General features: G+C 48.9%; 1 protein-coding gene across 1 annotated transcript; it reads right to left on the bottom strand.

The window, feature by feature from the left end:
• Positions 1-2,311: 2,311 nt before the first annotated feature.
• LOC311002147 (uncharacterized protein) lies at positions 2,312-14,366 on the bottom strand. Its single transcript, XM_083993391.1, has 9 exons — positions 14,345-14,366; positions 13,104-13,480; positions 9,947-10,090; positions 9,230-9,775; positions 6,898-7,321; positions 6,126-6,227; positions 5,112-5,186; positions 4,276-4,625; positions 2,312-3,742 (listed from the first exon to the last, which is right to left on the bottom strand). Exons 2-9 carry the CDS (start codon positions 13,407-13,409, stop codon positions 3,200-3,202), a joined length of 2,490 nt encoding a protein of 829 aa, XP_083849517.1. The 5' UTR covers positions 13,410-13,480; positions 14,345-14,366; the 3' UTR covers positions 2,312-3,199.
• Between the last annotated feature and the right edge of the window lie 3,346 nt (positions 14,367-17,712).

Genomic DNA, 17,712 nt, shown 5'->3' with positions numbered 1-17,712 from the left:
AATTCGAAGCTTCATCATCGGCAACGGTTACATTAAAATGAGTCGGCTACTTGGCATCATGGAAACCTGCCTGGTTGTGGAGACATGCAGTGTTTGTTTGACATTACTTTCATTATTTCCGCTACGACGTTACGATCGCACACCCACCCCCCGGCCGTCGAAGCTTCGGTTTTGACCGATTTTATGTCCGCGAAGCTTCGATTATCAAAATACAGTACGATAATGGGGACAGCCCTAATAATTTAGTGGTCGACTCGTCCAGCATTTTTATTTATTTATTTATTTAACCTTTATTTACCCAGGCAAGCAAATTAAGAACAAAATTCTTATTTTCAAGTGCAGCCTGAAAAGAGCTAGAAGCTCTTTAATTAAGGGGGAGGGGAGTGCTAAAAGTGAAAACAGGGTTATATAAATTACACTTAGAAAAATACAAAACAATACAATGCAATACAATAAAACAGTTAAAGGGACAACGAGGAGTTTCTATTTGGTTATAAAAAGTCTGATATTAATGTGGATGAATCTACGTTACCACTTGTTAATGGTCCATTTTAGATAAATCTATGGTTTTGTCTCTATGGTTATTTTGTTATTATTAGTGGTGGTGGAAATGCTGGGCGAGCCGACCAGCGTTTCTTTACTTTCGGTTTCGTGGCGAGTCATGAGAATAACGCCGCCGTATGAATCTCCGTTTATGGTGGGAACTACGACGGTATGTGATCGTCTTCCAACCTCTGACTTTAATTCTTGATGAATGAAAACATGAGTCTGTCTTGCTCCGGTCAAAGAATTTCACGGTGCGGAGGCTCATAAATGTAGTGTGGAAACACTTTGCTTTTCCAAAACTCCTCGTTGTCCCTTTAAATAAAGGTTCAATAAAAAAATAAAAATGTATTCTCTGACTGTTGAGATGAACAAAGCTGTTAAAGGGATAGTTCAACATTTAGTCAAATAATCGGCCCATTGCCATAATCCCTATAGTCATAGAGAGCCGAAGCGGAAGCAGGAAGTAACGTCACTATGGGAACTCAACTCGGAAAAACTCGCCATTCAAATGAACGGGAGTTAAAGTTTTATTTCTAATCCGTTTGAATTGTGCCATGAGAAAACTCTGTCCTCTACCTGTTTAAAACATCACGTTTCATGAAGAGAAACCAGCAGTTTGTTGTAAAACTATTGTAGAATAAAATTCAGAAGAATCTGTAACCATAGAGACTCCAGGTGGCGTAGTGACGTCACCATGGCGACCACATGGCACCCTCTGTAGTCCGTAGAGCGTCGTCACACTAAATACATTCTTCTGTTGCTGTTTTACAACAAACTGCTGATTTCTCTTCATTTTCGAATTGAGGTCCCATGGCCTTGTTACTTCCTGCTTCCGCTTCAGCTCTCTATAGCAGTAGGTTTGTTACCTTTAATTGTCGGTGCAAGCTGTTTTTAGAACGGCGGAGCAGAGCTGTGAGCTGCTCAGAGCTACGCTACGGAGGCTCATTATGGGATTTCTTGGTTTCCCTCATCAAACTCATCAAATACACAATCCAACAACTCCACAACGCTCTGGTGGACAAGTTGTGACCTGCACATTCACCACGCTATGAGATAATAACACAACGTTACCACACAGAGTTGTTTTAGAGGGAAATACAGAGACCGTTGATGAAAAACTGTCCCTGAAGGCAACGTGCATCAGTGGTTTTGCATGAATTTCCCTCTAAAACAACTCTGTGTGGTAACGTTGTGTTATTATCTCATAGCGTGGTGAATGTGCAGCTCACAACTTGGCGTTTTGGAGCTCATTCAGTCAGAGACTTGATTTTTGGTCAAAAAAACGTATTCGAAAATCGCCTCAGTCATTTTCTCCACAACCACCGGCCTGGTTTCAACCAAACTTCTGCGTTGGACTCCCCTCTGCCCCCCAGATGACATATTCAAATTTGGAGAAATTTGGAGAAATTTGATTTTTGGTCCAAAAAAATATTTGCGGGGTTAAAATCTTTGAAAACCGCCTCGGTCGTTTTCTCCAAAACCACCGGCCCGGTTTCAACCTACAGGTCTCTCTGGGACCGTCACGCTGTGGCTGCATGATGCAACATCCTCTTTGAGATGATTGTCATAACAAAAGTCCCATAATTGCATTTCCTTGATGGTCGCCCCAGATGATATTTCAGACAATTAATATATTCGGACAAGATTTGTTTGTGTATTATGATTGAAATGTGTGTACAAACGCTTCATAACTGTGTCAATAAATGGAAATGAAGTTTGAAATAATCCAAAAAGGGCAAAGATTATATTTAAATTGTTTTAATGTGATTTAAAACCAGTTGTCCAAACAGAAGTCGAGGCCGGACGGTCGCCCCACACGATGTTTTCACACTTCAGAAGGCAGAAAATGACCAATAACCAACATTGGGCACATGTATAAGGAAGGTATTAGACAGACATGTTATATTTTTATTCATTTTCATGTTTATTATTAGGTAAAAAGTTCCGTTGGACAGAAATAGAAGCGTCACGTCTTTGACCCATTTACGACATTTTAAATGTTGTTTATTTGACCAGTTGAAATTGAATTTCTATGACACGTTCCGTTGACACAAATCCACCAAACTGGACCAGAATAATCCGGAAGTTCTGGATCAAACTTTTCCTGATCTGACTAAAAAGTTCTGATCAACACAAACTGAGGCTTGATCCAGATTAAAACAGAGACTGGATCACGTAATCCGATCTGGTCTCAGAATCTGGTTTTAGTTTAGGGAGGACAACCCATTTTCAAGACTTGATGTGGTCCATTATCCAAGATCTGATTGGACTTCCTGTTGAACAACTGGGCCAAGGTGGTCAAGGCCCGGTTCATCTGGAGGTCCTGGTGGTCTGGAGGTCCAGGGGGTCTAGAGGTCCAGATGGTCTGGAGGTCCAGGTGGTCTGGAGGTCCAGGTGGTCAAGGCCCGGTTCATCTGGAGGTCCTGGTGGTCTGGGGGTCCAGGTGGTCTGGAGGTCCAGGTGGTCTGGAGGTCCAGGGGGTCTGGAGGTCCAGGTGGTCTGGAGGTCCAGGTGGTCAAGGCCCGGTTCATCTGGAGGTCCAGGGGGTCTGGAGGTCCAGGGGGTCCAGGGGGTCCAGGTGGTCTAGAGGAGCGCCACTGTCTCTGTCTCGTGGTCTGAGTCTTTAGTGTTCGAGCCCCTTGTCGTCGTTCCGTCAGAAGTGGACGTGTCCGGTGTGTGTGTTGGGTGTCGGACCTCCTGGGGGGGCGTCCGGGACCAGGGTCCGGCCCAGCTGCCGGACCGAGTAGTTCTGGTTCTGGGCCAGAGACTGGTCCGTCCAGGCGGTCCTGGTGGACAGCATCTGGTCCATGTGAGGCCCCGGTCTGTGAGGGAGCGGGTAGGGACCGATGACGGGGTCCGAGTGTCCCGGGGGCTCGTACGGCGTTCCGGTCCCGGTCAGTAAGGACGAGTCCCGGTCCAGCTGGGCCTGCAGGCCCGGGTCCAGTCTGCCGGTCTGCTGGTCCAGTTGGTACAGCTGCTGCTTCTTGTGGGTCTGGATGTGGTCCTGGTGGTCCAGTCTGGGATGGCACAGCTGCTGCTTCTTGTGAATGTGAAGGTGCTGGTCCTGGTGGTCCATCTGGATTTGGTACTGCTGTTTCTTCTGGTTCTGGATGTGGTCCTGGTCCTGGTCCTGGTGGCCCATCTGAGCAGCGTAGTCCTGCTTCTTCTGGTCCTGGTCCTGTGGGTCCATCTCAGCCTGGTAAGATAAGATAAGATAAGATTACACTTTATTGTCAGATCTCTCTGAAATTTGTCTTGTGTCCCATGACGTCCAAAGTTTCACACAAATAATAACAAAATACCAAAAACAGACATTTACAGAAAGCATAAATGTTTCCCTCAAACGTCACATTTAAAGAAAAACACAAACTACCTCCTAACTCCATTCACAACATAAATCCAACATTCCAATGTGTCTTTGGTGCAACATGAACCCTAGGGTCTAGTCGACTTAGAGGGTCTAGGGTTAGCTCTGGTTTAACAGTCTGTCCCTAACCCTAGGGTCGACTTAGAGACCAAACTCTGGTTTAACAGTTTGACAGACTGAGGGACAGAAGAGTTCCTCAGCCTGTTCAGTCCAGCTTGTGGAACTCTAAACCTTCTGTTTGATGGCAGAAGCTGATATTCCTCCAATAACACGTGAGAGGGGTCAGATGAGATATTACTTGCAAGAGACAACATTCTTTTAGTGTATGCTGCTTGAAAATGTGACTCCAAAGTTTGACCCACAATCTTTGAACTTTGGTAGTGCTGCTGCTGCTGCTGCTGCTGCTGCTGCTTCCTCTGGTCCTGCTGGTCCTGGTCCTGCTGGTCCTGGTTTGGGTGCTCGTGGTTTTCCTGCTGGTCCATCTGGGCGTGAAACTGCTGCTTCTTCTGGCTCTGGATCTGGTTGTGGACCTGGTTCTTGATGTCCTTCCAGTGTCGCCCCCTGAGGACCGGCTCGAGGTCCAGGCAGCGCTGACAGACCTCCTTCCCCGGGACCGACTGGACCAGAACGTGGACCCCCAGCTGCCTCCAGACCGCCTCCTTCTCTGCCGACGACCACGGCCGACGGCGGACCTTCCTGGGCGCCATCGGGACTGAAAGACAGCAGAGAGACGATGGGACAACGGAGATCAAACCAGAAACTCTCTCCTCCACTCTCCGGTGGCTCAGAGTGGAGCAGAGAGTTTCTCAACTCAAGCTGTGTTTAGTTTATAAAATAAAAAATAAGTATTTAGTAAACTACTTCTCCAAAGTCAGTGACACACAGTTCCTCCACCAGGGGGCGCTCCACTGACTACAGCCTCTGTATGGGAACGTTTTCTTTCCTTTACTAATGGCCTTCCTCTAAACCTTAAAACTGTTAGCTCCTCCTACTTTCTTTTTAAGTCCTCAATAAAAAAATGGTTAGGCAACCGATAAATTAAATCAAAAGAGCCGTGAAGCACCAGATTATTGTATTGTTTGTTTGTGTGTCTGTTTTATGTTTTTTTGCTTCTGTTTGGGACCTAATCTCTTGTTTTTAATCCTTTTGAACACTTGTCTAATATTGTTCAATAAAATAAAATAAAAAAAGGACTCACCTGAGGCCGGAGTCTGCAGTCTGGACTCTGGTGGACCGGTGGAGGCCACGGCTCTGCTGCAGGTCTTGGATGGAACTACAAACAGAACAAAGGTCAAACAGCACCATCTACTGGACGGATGCAGGTGCAACTACAAACAGAACAAAGGTCAAACAGCACCATCTACTGGACGGATGCAAGTATTACATGTTCAGATTAAACATTGGTCCAAACTCAAGTCACACGTTCAAAACTCTTCACAGTCTGTAAAACACACGTCCATGTGCAGCAAACTGTCAATAATCATTACTTTCACACAAGATGCACCAGTGACAGTCAAGTCTTGTATCAGTTACAGTCCAACACCTGCAAAACACTAAACTCTTACTGTTCATTCATTCAAATGTTCACACACTTTGTCCAAAACAGTAAAAAAACACAATTAAAACAAAATAATAGAAAAAAACCCTTGTGCATTTCTGCTGCAGCCACATTACAATCTACAGAACACCACATCAAAAACATTCATGGGTGACCAACAGATGTACGGATGGTGATGCAGACTGTGTTAGAGTTTAAAGAAAGTAGCTTCAGTATCGACCAACGCTCGTTATCAACTGAAACAAACTGTGACGGGGTAAAACTCAACGGTGAACTCAGGTGTTTAATCTGATCAGACTGAGGATCAGTGGCACTACGGCGCCGCCACATCAAGATTGCAGGAAAAAAAATATAGACACAGTAAACATGAATACGTAATAAAAAGTAATTATCACATCTGTTTGCTCATTAAATGTGTCTGACTTTTAATTTTTTAAGCATGAAGATCAATGAGATCGATCCACGTTTTATCCTGATCCTGAACCAAGAAGGTTTTACCCCCAACCCTGGTAGACCGGCCTTTAGACTAAAGGTTAATACCACATCGTTTTATTGACCAGGTGTTAAGGTGTTAAGTCGTACGACCCGGTATAAGACCCGGTACATCCGGTTACAACCGGTTCTGGGTAATGCAGGTCAGAGGCCAGGACTCACCCTGTGGTCTTGGTTCTGGTTCTGGACCAGACTCTTTACTCTTCTTCTCAGCCCGTGGTTGGACCGGTCGTTTCTTCAGCTTGGCTCCGCCCTCTGCGTCGACTGCAGGGAAACACAAGACAACAGGTCTGTGTCAGAGTTTCCACCTTCACAACTGTCCAACACAACAAAGACACAACAACATGTGTGTGTCTGTGTATTCACTTTCTATCGTCTCTGTGTGTTGGTTTATGTGTAAAATCCAGTTCTTCCTGTTATTGTGTAGGACAGGTAGCCTGCCAAGCCAGACTACATCATGAACATGTCTAGTGTGTCAACGAGCGGTAGACCTCGGCTCAATCCAGGGGGATGAAGGCTGTCTTTCAAACTGCCTCTGCACCAATAGGGTAGCGCTACGACCAATCAGAGCAAAGAGCAGGATGACGTTAGCCTGACAAGCCAATTAAAATGTATGTCGTCATGGCGTTAAGCCGCCCAACGACTCTCTAAACAGATGGAGCGCTGTGATTGGTCAACACAAACGGTGTTGGAGACTCAAAAAGTTCCTATGGCTCGTTTCTAGACCCACCTACGGAGCAAAGAGATCTGCTGCTGCTAGGGGGCAGAGAGATTTATAGGCTATAGGACAGTGACACAATAACCCTGATTTCTGATTGGTCCACTGTAACTGTCTCAGACCAGAGGAACCATGACGTCCCGGTCCTGGTCCTGGTCCTGGTCCTGAGGACTGACCCGGGTCTCACCTGAGTCCTGGTCTGGGTCCTGGTCTCACCTGAGTGGGGGTCCTGGTCCTGGTCTGGGTCCTGGTCTGGGTCCGGCAGCCCCAGCTGGTCCCACTCCCTCCCCAACATGTGGTAGAAGTCGGTGGTCTTGGCGGCGGCCTCCCAGTCTCCGTCCTGCAGACTCTCTCCGATGGCGATCTCGCAGACGGTCTTCAGCGTGGTCTTGACGGCGAGCGGCGGCCGGCTCCAGCGGTAGCCCGAGGCCTTGCGGGCGGCGGCCAGCGCCAGGCGGAGGCGTCCGGGGGACAGCACGTCCTGCAGCGTCCCCACGTCCCCGTCCAGAGACTTGGCGGCCAGCAGGAAGCGGCCCAGCTCCCGCAGCTTCTGGCTCACGTAGTCGTAGCGCTTCTGGCCGCCATCTTGGCTCCCCATCAACTTGTTCCCATACTTACAGATCAGCCAATCAGATTTCACCTGGACAGAGGCAGGACGGGCGGGGTGGTGAGACAGGCAGGTGGTGAGACAGACAGGTGGTGAGACAGTCAGTCAGACAGACAGACAGACAGACAGGTAGGTATTCAGGCAGACAGACAGGCAAGGCAATTTTATTTGTTAGCCCGTTATTACCAACAGTTTGTCTCAAAGGGCTTTACATCCCATCATAACTGTGCGTTCACACCAAAAGCTTCCAAAGCGTCAAAAACACTCGAGGGTGGGCATCAGACAAGACAGATCCAAAAACGGTAAATATTTTCAGCTGCTTTGGCAGGCAACTTCTGGTTTGGTGACACTTTGGAAGCTTTGGAAGCTTTGGAAGCTTTGGACGCTTTGGACGCTTTAGAAGCTTTACTGTGCGTTCACACCAAAAGCTTCCAAAGCGTCAAAAACGCTCGAGGGTGGGCGTCAGACAAGACAGCTCCCAAAACGGGAAATATTTTCAGCCGCTTTGGCCGCTCGTCAGGTGACTGACGTCAAAGTTCGATCGCGCTGGTCATTAGGAGCCGAAATACAAAAAAAGAAAAAAAAAAAGGCAGCCGACGGACATCTCTATTCTGACAGGCTGCCGCCGGTTGCCGCTTGACCGCGTCATAGCTCATTACCCTAAAGTTAAACCTGGCTCAACTTTTCATCTGGTGACGCTTTGGACGCTTTGGAAGCTTTGGACGCTCTGGAAGCGCGGCAACGCCTGTTGACGCTTTGGACGCTCGGTGTCGCAGGGCGCTCATTGAAAATGAATTGACTTCCGGCGTTTTTGACGCTTTGGAAGCTTTTGGTGTGAACGCACAGTTAGACGCTTTGGACGCTTTGGACGCTTTAGAAGCTTTGGACGCTTTGGAAGCTTTGGAAGCTTGGAAGCTTGGAAGCTTTGGAAGCTTGGAAGCTTTGGACGCTTTGGAAGCTTTGGAAGCTTTGGAAGCTTGGGAAGCTTTGGAAGCTTGGGAAGCTTGGAAGCTTTGGAAGCTTTGGAAGCTTGGAAAGATTGGAAGCTTTGGACGCTTTGGAAGCTTTGGTAGCTTGGAAGCTTTGGACGCTTTGGAAGCTTTGGAAGCTTGGGAAGCTTGGGACGCTTGGAAGCTTTGGACGCTTTGGACGCTTTGGACGCTTTGGACGCTTTGGACGCTTACTGTGCGTTCACACCAAAAGCTTCCAAAGCGTCCAAAACGCCGGAAGTCAATTCATTTTCAATGAGCGCCCGGCGACACTGAGCGTCCAAAGCGTCAACAGGCGTTGCCGCGCTTCCAAAGCGTCCAAAGCGTCACCAGATGAAAAGTTGAGCCAGGTTTAACTTTAGGGTAATGAGCTATGACGTGGTCAAGCGGCAACCGGCGGCAGCCTGTCAGAATAGAGATGTCCGTTGGCTGCCTTTTTTTTTTCTTTTTTTGTATTTTGGCTCCCCAATGACCAGCGCGATCGAACTTTGACGCCAGTCACGTGACGAGCGGCCAAAGCGGCTGAAAATATTTGCAGTTTTGGGAGCTGTCTTGTCTGACGCCCACCCTCGAGCGTTTTTGACGCTTTGGAAGCTTTTGGTGTGAACGCACAGTAAGGAAGGTTTGGACGCCTGTTGACGCTTTGGACGCTCAGTGTCGCCGGGCTCTCATTGAAAATGAATTGACTTCTGGGGTTTTGACGCTTTGGAAGTTTTCGGTGTGAATGCACAGTAACAACATCCTCTGCCCTTAGACCCTCACATCGACTGAAATCTGAAAAACTCCATGGAAAACTCTTTTAACAGGGAAAACCAGGAGAAACCTCAGGGTGAGCAACAGAGGAGGGATCCCTCACCCAGGACGGACAGACGGGACAGAGATGTTGTTACAGACAAGAAAACAGTTTACAGTTTGTGACACAGAATGTGGGAAACATGGAAAAGACAGGTACCTGGTGTGAGATCTGGTCCTGGTTCATGCGGTGCAGGACTTCGCTGCAGCTTTCCGACGCTCCGCTGGAGATGGGGAGAAGCCGGGACGCTGCAGCCTGGACACGGCAGCGCTTCCTGGGCCGATCCGGACCGGAATCACAGCTCAGGGACCGTCTGGACCCGGTCTCCAAGGTCCCGGTCTCCGAGGTCCTGGTCTCCAAGGTCCTGGTCTCCAAGGTCCTGGTCTCCAAGGTCCTGGTCCCGGCTGGGACTCTGTCCTCTGAGCGGACACATGGTGCGTCCTCCCTGGAGGTCTTCAGAGGGTCAGAGGACGGATCAGAGGACGGATCGGAGGACGGATCAGAAGACGGATCAGAAGACGGGTCAGAGGACGGATCGGAGGACGGATCGGTCGCCAACTTCTTCCGACAGGACGCCTGATGCTTCCAGAGGTCGGAGCGAAGGAAGAAGCCGAGACAGAGAGGACAGGGAAGGTAGTTCCTCACATCCACCTCCTCTGAAGGCTGACGGCACGGGACGATCTCTCCACTGCCCTGACGGATCACCTGAGAGACAGACAGGTAGACAGAGAGACAGGTAGAGAGACAGACAGGTTGGTAAACAGACAGGTAGGTATAGGGACAGGTAGAGAGACAGACAGGTTGGTAAACAGACAGGTAGAGGGACAGACAGGTAGAGACAGAAAGGTAGGTAGACAGACAGACAGGTGGACAGACCTCGATGTTGTGCAGGTAGTTGCCACGGCAGCGCAGGTGTTCCAGCAGCAGGTGGCGCTGCTTGGAGCCGGTGGGCAGCGTGCTGGCGGCCATCACTTCCTGTTGGTCGGCGTGTTTCCTCAGCAAGTGGCGAGCAATCTTCACCTGCGTGGGACAGACAGGTAGAGAGACAGACAGACAGGTTAATAGAGAGACAGGCAGGTTAACAGATAGACAGACAGGTCTTCCTATGAACCAGTCTGCCATCCAGTCCTCCCATTAAGCTGGTCTGTCCTCTCTTCCTATGAACCAGTCTGCCATCCAGTCCTCCATTAAGCTGGTCTGTCCTCTCTTCCTATGAACCAGTCTGCCATCCAGTCCTCCATTAAGCTGGTCTGCCCTCTCTTCCTATGAACCAGTCTGCCATCCAGTCCTCCCATTAAGCTGGTCTGTCCTCTATGAACCAGTCTGCCATCCAGTCCTCCCATTAAGCTGGTCTGTCCTCTCTTCCTATGAACCAGTCTGCCATCCAGTCCTCCCATTAAGCTGGTCTGTCCTCTCTTCCTATGAGCCAGTCTGCCATCCAGTCCTCCCATTAAGCTGGTCTGTCCTCTCTTCCTATGAACCAGTCTGCCATCCAGTCCTCCATCAAGCTGGTCTGTCCTCTCTTCCTATGAACCAGTCTGCCATCCAGTCCTCCCATTAAGCTGGTCTGTCCTCTCTTCCTATGAACCAGTCTGCCATCCAGTCCTCCCATTAAGCTGGTCTGTCCTCTCTTCCTATGAACCAGTCTGCCATCCAGTCCTCCCATTAAGCTGGTCTGTCCTCTCTTCCCATGAACCAGTCTGCCATCCAGTCCTCCCATTAAGCTGGTCTGCCCTCCCTTCCCTTGAACCAGTCTGCCATCCAGTCCTCCCATTAAGCTGGTCTGCTCTCTCTTCCTATGAACCAGTCTGCCATCCAGTCCCCCCATTAAACTGGTCTGTCCTCTCTTCCCTTGAACCAGTCTGCCATCCAGTCCTCCCATTAAGCTGGTCTGCTCTCTCTTCCTATGAACCAGTCTGCCATCCAGTCCTCCCATTAAGCTGGTCTGCTCTCCCTTCCCTTGAACCAGTCTGCCATCCAGTCCTCCCATTAAGCTGGTCTGCCCTCTCTTCCTATGAACCAGTCTGCCATCCAGTCCTCCCATTAAGCTGGTCTGTCCTCTATGAACCAGTCTGCCATCCAGTCCTCCCATTAAGCTGGTCTGCTCTCTCTTCCTATGAACCAGTCTGCCATCCAGTCCTCATTAAGCTGGTCTGCCCTCTCTTCCTATGAACCAGTCAGCCATCCAGTCCTCCCATTAAGCTGGTCTGTCCTCTCTTCCTATGAGCCAGTCTGCCATCCAGTCCTCCCATTAAGCTGGTCTGTCCTCTCTTCCTATGAACCAGTCTGCCATCCAGTCCTCCATCAAGCTGGTCTGTCCTCTCTTCCTATGAACCAGTCTGCCATCCAGTCCTCCCATTAAGCTGGTCTGTCCTCTCTTCCTATGAACCAGTCTGCCATCCAGTCCTCCCATTAAGCTGGTCTGTCCTCTCTTCCTATGAACCAGTCTGCCATCCAGTCCTCCCATTAAGCTGGTCTGTCCTCTCTTCCTATGAACCAGTCTGCCATCCAGTCCTCCCATCAAGCTGGTCTGTCCTCTCTTCCCATGAACCAGTCTGCCATCCAGTCCTCCCATTAAGCTGGTCTGCTCTCTCTTCCTATGAACCAGTCTGCCATCCAGTCCCCCCATTAAACTGGTCTGTCCTCTCTTCCCTTGAACCAGTCTGCCATCCAGTCCTCCCATTAAGCTGGTCTGCTCTCTCTTCCTATGAACCAGTCTGCCATCCAGTCCTCCCATTAAGCTGGTCTGCTCTCCCTTCCCTTGAACCAGTCTGCCATCCAGTCCTCCCATTAAGCTGGTCTGCCCTCTCTTCCCATGAACCAGTCTGCCTTCCAGTCCTCCCATTAAGCTGGTCTGCCCTCTCTTCCCATGAACCAGTCTGCCATCCAGTCCTCCCATTAAGCTGGTCTGTCCTCCCTTTCTATGAACCAGTCTGCCATCCAGTCCTCCCATTAAGCTGGTCTGTCCTCCCTTTCTATGAACCAGTCTGCCATCCAGTCCCCCCATTAAGCTGGTCTGTCCTCTCTTCCTATGATCCAGTCTGCCATCCAGTCCTCCCATTAAGCTGGTCTGTCCTCCCTTTCTATGAACCAGTCTGCCATCCAGTCCTCCCATTAAGCTGGTCTGTCCTCCCTTTCTATGAACCAGTCTGCCATCCAGTCCTCCCATTAAGCTGGTCTGTCCTCCCTTTCTATGAACCAGTCTGCCATCCAGTCCCCCCATTAAGCTGGTCTGTCATCTCTTCCTATGAACCAGTCTGCCATCCAGTCCTCCCATTAAGCTGGTCTGCTCTCTCTTCCTATGAACCAGTCTGCCATCCAGTCCTCCCATTAAGCTGGTCTGTCCTCCCTTTCTATGAACCAGTCTGCCATCCAGTCCTCCCATTAAGCTGGTCTGTCCTCCCTTTCTATGAACCAGTCTGCCATCCAGTCCTCCCATTAAGCTGGTCTGTCCTCTCTTCCTATGAACCAGTCTGCCATCCAGTCCTCCCATTAAGCTGGTCTGTCCTCTCTTCCTATGAACCAGTCTGCCATCCAGTCCTCCCATTAAGCTGGTCTGTCCTCTCTTCCTATGAACCAGTCTGCCATCCAGTCCTCCCATTAAGCTGGTCTGCTCTCCCTTCCCTTGAACCAGTCTGCCATCCAGTCCTCCCATTAAGCTGGTCTGTCCTCTCTTCCCATGAACCAGTCTGCCATCCAGTCCTCCCATTAAGCTGGTCTGCCCTCTCTTCCCATGAACCAGTCTGCCTTCCAGTCCTCCCATTAAGCTGGTCTGCCCTCTCTTCCTATGAACCAGTCTGCCATCCAGTCCTCCCATTAAGCTGGTCTGTCCTCTCTTCCTATGAACCAGTCTGCCATCCAGTCCTCCCATGGAATGTAAAGCCCTTTGAGACAAACTGGTGGTAAAAATGGGCTATACAAATAAAATTGCCTTGTCTTGCCTTGGTGAGACAGACAGACAGACAGACAGATGGACAGACAGACAGACAGGTTAACAGACAGACAGGTTAACAGACAGACAGGTTATCTTCACCTGTGGTCTCCTACAGAAGACACAGTAGTGTTTCTTATCCCAGCGCCGTTTCCCACCGCTCCACATGCGCTTCACCGTGACGCCGTCCTTCTTCTCCTCGGAGCTCCGCCTCTTCTCCTTCTGGCCCCGCCCCCTCTCGCCTTGGCCACGCCTCTTCTCCGCGGGGCCACGCCTCTTCCCTCTCTGGCTCCGCCTCCCCATGGCGGCCGCCGCCCGGCGCCGCGGCCGCCGGCCCGCCGGTTTGGACGACTCTTCTTCTGGGGCGGAGGTCTGGTCCGACGCGTGGACGTCCGTCTTATTCGCCATGGCAACGGCAGCTACGTCGTCCTCGGTGACGGCGGTGGGAAACTTCTGACAGTAGCAAAGAGAACAGGATGCTAAAGAAATAAGGAATAAAATATAAATAAAAATATAAACAGGTCGGTCCAGGTAACTGTCACCACTGGTGTTGCATTCAGGTGCAGTCAGGCAGACGGCCGTCGGCAAACCAACTCCACCAGAGAAAGACGGTAAAACAATACCACATCACCATGACAACATCTTGTCAGACCACTTGTTTACATAGACGCTTGTTTATCCTGTTACATGCAGCGTCTGTTGTCTGTCTGACGTCTGCCCCATTTCACCTGAATGCAACATCAAGAATACGTTCAGATATGCAACCGCACCAAATTCCTACGTACTATACCTTTAAACTTCAAGTCTGAGTTGTTTAAATGACAGAAATCTGTTTTGATGAATGTAAATAAGCCTCAACTTTGGATTGACTTCATCCATTATAATTAAACACGATTTTCTAGCTGATACATTAAAAAAAAGGTTTGATTTCACTTTAAAAATTGTATACAAAACAAATGAGACAGATAAAGCTGCAAAACTATAAAATAATCACTGCATTCAAAACTAAAACCCATAGACACTTGTTTATCCTGTTACATGCAGCATCTGTTGTCTGTCTGACGTCTGCCCCATTTCACCTGAATGCAACATCAAGAATACGTTCAGATATTCAACCGCACCGCTAGATGGGGGGAATTCCTACATATTATACCTTTAAATAAAAAATAAAATAAAAGTTATAACTTTGTAGAAAAAAAGGTAACATTTCTCAACAAAAAATCTAGAAAAAAGTAGCTAGTAGCCAGTAATCCAGACTGTTTAGGTTATCTTTAAACAGAGTACTGATCAGCTGCTCCATCACTACATTTCACTTCCAGAACCGGGTCGGGACCAGAACTCACCTCTCCTCCAGTCTGGTCCGGTCTGGTCCTGTCTGGTATCAGTCCAGTCCTCTGGTTGTTGGACTGTAGTTGTGTAGTTGTGTAGTTGTCTATTCTCCTGGTTGTTGGACTGTAGGTAAGTTAGTCTGTCACACCGCTACAGATGAAGGTTCAGGTTGCAGCTGCAGACGGACCAACGACTGGACCTGGACCAGTCTGGTCCTCTGGTACCGGTCCTGTCCTCTGGTTGTTGGACTGTAAGTTAGTTGTGTAGTTGTCTATTCTCCTGGTTGTTGGACTGTAGTTGTGTAGTTGTGTAGTTCTCTATCACACCGCTACAGATGAAGGTTCAGGCTGCAGCTGCAGACGGACCAACCAGCTGTTTCAGGCTGCAGGACTGGTCCTGGTCCTGGTCCTGGTCCTGGTCCTGGTCCTGGCAGCGGAACAAGGTGTCGGACTGGACCGGTGGTCCCGGTGGTCCCGGTGGTCCCGGTGGTCCCGGTGGTCCCGGTGGTCCGGGTCAGAGCGCGGACACGGCGGCGGCGCAGCGCGTGTCCGATAATGGACTCGGGGCCCTGGTCTCCATGCTAACAGCAGCAGCCCATAATATTACCCATGTAGCAGCCTCAGCTAGCAGTAGCATCACTATGGGTCTCCATGCTAACGGCAGCAGCCCATAATATTACCCATGTAGCAGCCTCGGCTAACGGCGGCAGCACCGAGTTTCAGCTGCACTCCGCCTCCACCGGACCGCAGACAGACAGAGAGACAGAGAGAGACTCCCTGTAGCTGTAGACACTCTCCTCCTCCTCCTCCTCCTCCTCCTGCTGCTGCTGCTGCTGCTGGTTGTTGCTGGTTGTTGCTGTGGAGGTGGAGGTTGTTGTGGTTGTTTTGGTTTGTAGCAGCGGCTCCAGCTGGAGACAGCGCCTCCTGTCGGTCTGGAGAGGAAACACTGACTCCTCCTTTTCTCCTTCTCCTCCTCCTCTTCCTCCTCCTCTTCTCTCCTCCTCCTCCTCCTCCTCCTGTTTTCCGCTCTGTTTCCTCTCTGTAATATTAATAATAGAGTTCATTCTGACTGAACGAGTTCCTCCTCTGGATTGAACTTGTAGCTCTGTTTGGTTTGATGTTTCTGTCAGAGTTAGAGACCGAGAGGTCAAGAGGTCAAGACGACCTGGCAGGAGTAGAACTGTGTGGCAATGTGTTGTAATCTCTCTGTGTGTGTGTGTGTGTGTGTGTGTGTGTGTGTGTGTGTGTGTGTGTGTGTGTGTGTGTGTGTGTGTGTGTGTGTGTGTGTGTGTCTGGTGAAACCAAATGTGAAGAAATGGTCATGCTGTGAAAAAGAATTTCCCTAGAGGGACAAAAAAAAGTCTAAAGTTAAATTCAGATCTGGTCTGATGAAGGTGACCTCCATTTATCACCCATCCATCTATCATCCATTTATCCATCCATCCATCCATCCATCCATCCATCCATCCATCCATCTATCATCTATCATCTATCATCCATCCATCCATCCATCCATCCATCCATCCATACATCTATCATCTATCATCCATCCATCCATCCATCCATCTATCATCTATCATCCATCCATCCATCCATCCATCTATCATCTATCATCTATCATCTATCATCCATCCATCCATCTATCATCTATCATCCATCCATCCATCCATCCATCCATCCATCTATCATCTATCATCCATCCATCCATCCATCCATCTATCATCTATCATCTATCATCTATCATCCATCCATCCATCCTCCATATTTATAGCACTTATCAAACAAATGTACAAACAACTTAAGGACAATTCCAGGTAAATTCACCTCAGGCTGTATGTTCCTAACATTTCAGGTCTAACAGAAGGAATCTGAAGTTGTGCTGCTTAGGCTGTTTCCATCCCTCAAAGCCACAGACAGCGTCAGATGGAGACTCAAACATGCAGCCAGAAGTTTATTTACTTCAACAAGCCGACATGTTTGTAAAACTAGATCTAATTCAAAGTCTGGCGGAGTCGAGACCCAAGTTGACGCTCGGTGTGTTCAGGTGCAGTGGGAAGCTCCCGTTTGTGTCAGAAACACAGGAATATCAACTCTGGACTTGAAGCTTGAAGTGAATAAACTTCTGGCTGCATGTTTGAGTCTCCATCTGACGCTGTCTGTGGCTTTGAGGGCTGGAAACAGCCTAAGCAGCAGAACTTCAATCCGCTCCCATTCATCGCTGCCGTGGCGACGCGGGGACAGACCATAACTACCGCAAAACAGGAGACATTAAAGGCCCATGCTGTGCACTTTTCTCTGGGTCTATTTCCCTAACCAGATGTATCATTGGTTCCGAGTAGCTGTGATCTGCTTCATATGGTTTCTACTGCCCCTTTCTGTTGCCTCTTTCTGGAGCTCTAGCAGCCACAGGTCATTTGGCCAATCAGAAGAGAGAATGAGAACCTCTCCTCTGATTGGCTCACTGTTTTTGAGTGGCATGTGGTCGGGCCAATCACAGGCAAGTAACTGAAACCTAAGCTGCATTCATAAAAATTGAAAAAAAACAACTGGTCACGGTGGGCGGAGTTACCTTGTGTGTGACATCACAGAAAGGAGGAAGTGCTATCTGCTCGTCTTAAAGAGACAGTTCCTACAAATGGGCGATGTGTGTTTCTCTGTTTATGACCAGTTTGATGCATGGGGCAGTTTATACGTCTATCTATATACATCTATATCATCTATATACGTGGCCCAGAGACCTCCCCAAGCACCAAAACATAACCAAAATCACATTTTTCATGCCATGGGGCCTTTAAATTGAAAACCTTCAGATTCCTTCTGTTAGACCTGAAATGTTAGGAACATACAGCCTGAGTTGAATTTGCCCGGAGTTGTCCTTTAACAGAGAAGATTAGGAAACACAAGGACTTTTGTTACTAGGCTACTGTTATGAGTGGGATATTATAGTATCAGTAGTATTATAGGATATTATTAGTATCAGTAGTATTATATTAGTGATGTAACAAGAGACTTTATTGATCTCATCAACTCTGACCTCATTGTTGTGAGACTTTAGATGTTTGTTTTATTGATTCTGGTCACACACACACACACACACACACACACACACACACACACACACACACACACACACACACACACACACACACACACACACACACTCAGCTGTTCCTCCCCTTTAACCAACAAATCTCCTGTTTCAACATCCCGCATCGTGACCGCGCCTCCCCCGAGGTTGAGGCTCGCCCCCGACGGTGTTTCGTCACCGGGCTCTGATTGGCTGAGAGGAACCCACCCCAGCGCAGGGAGCTCCAGTGCGCATGCGCAGCGGGGAAGGGAGTAGTAGGGCATGTTTGAAAAGTCTGAGGCAGAAAGTTGTCTGT

The sequence above is a fragment of the Trachurus trachurus genome (assembly GCF_905171665.1).
Source record: "Trachurus trachurus genome assembly, chromosome: 18".
NCBI classification, from domain to species: domain Eukaryota; kingdom Metazoa; phylum Chordata; class Actinopteri; order Carangiformes; family Carangidae; genus Trachurus; species Trachurus trachurus.
The sequence above is the reverse complement of the archived record's forward strand: the minus strand, read 5'-3'. Positions and strand labels throughout refer to the sequence as shown.

Coding starts and splice junctions, on each gene's coding strand:
- LOC311002147 (XM_083993391.1), bottom strand. CDS start 13,409: ATGGCGAATAAGACGGACGTCCACGCGTCGGACCAGACCTCCGCCCCA. Junction 10,091..13,103: donor TCTTCTGTAGGAGACCACAG/GTGAAGATAACC, acceptor TGTCCCACGCAG/GTGAAGATTGCTCGCCACTT. Junction 6,228..6,897: donor GGACCAGGACCCCCACTCAG/GTGAGACCAGGA, acceptor GTTTCCCTGCAG/TCGACGCAGAGGGCGGAGCC.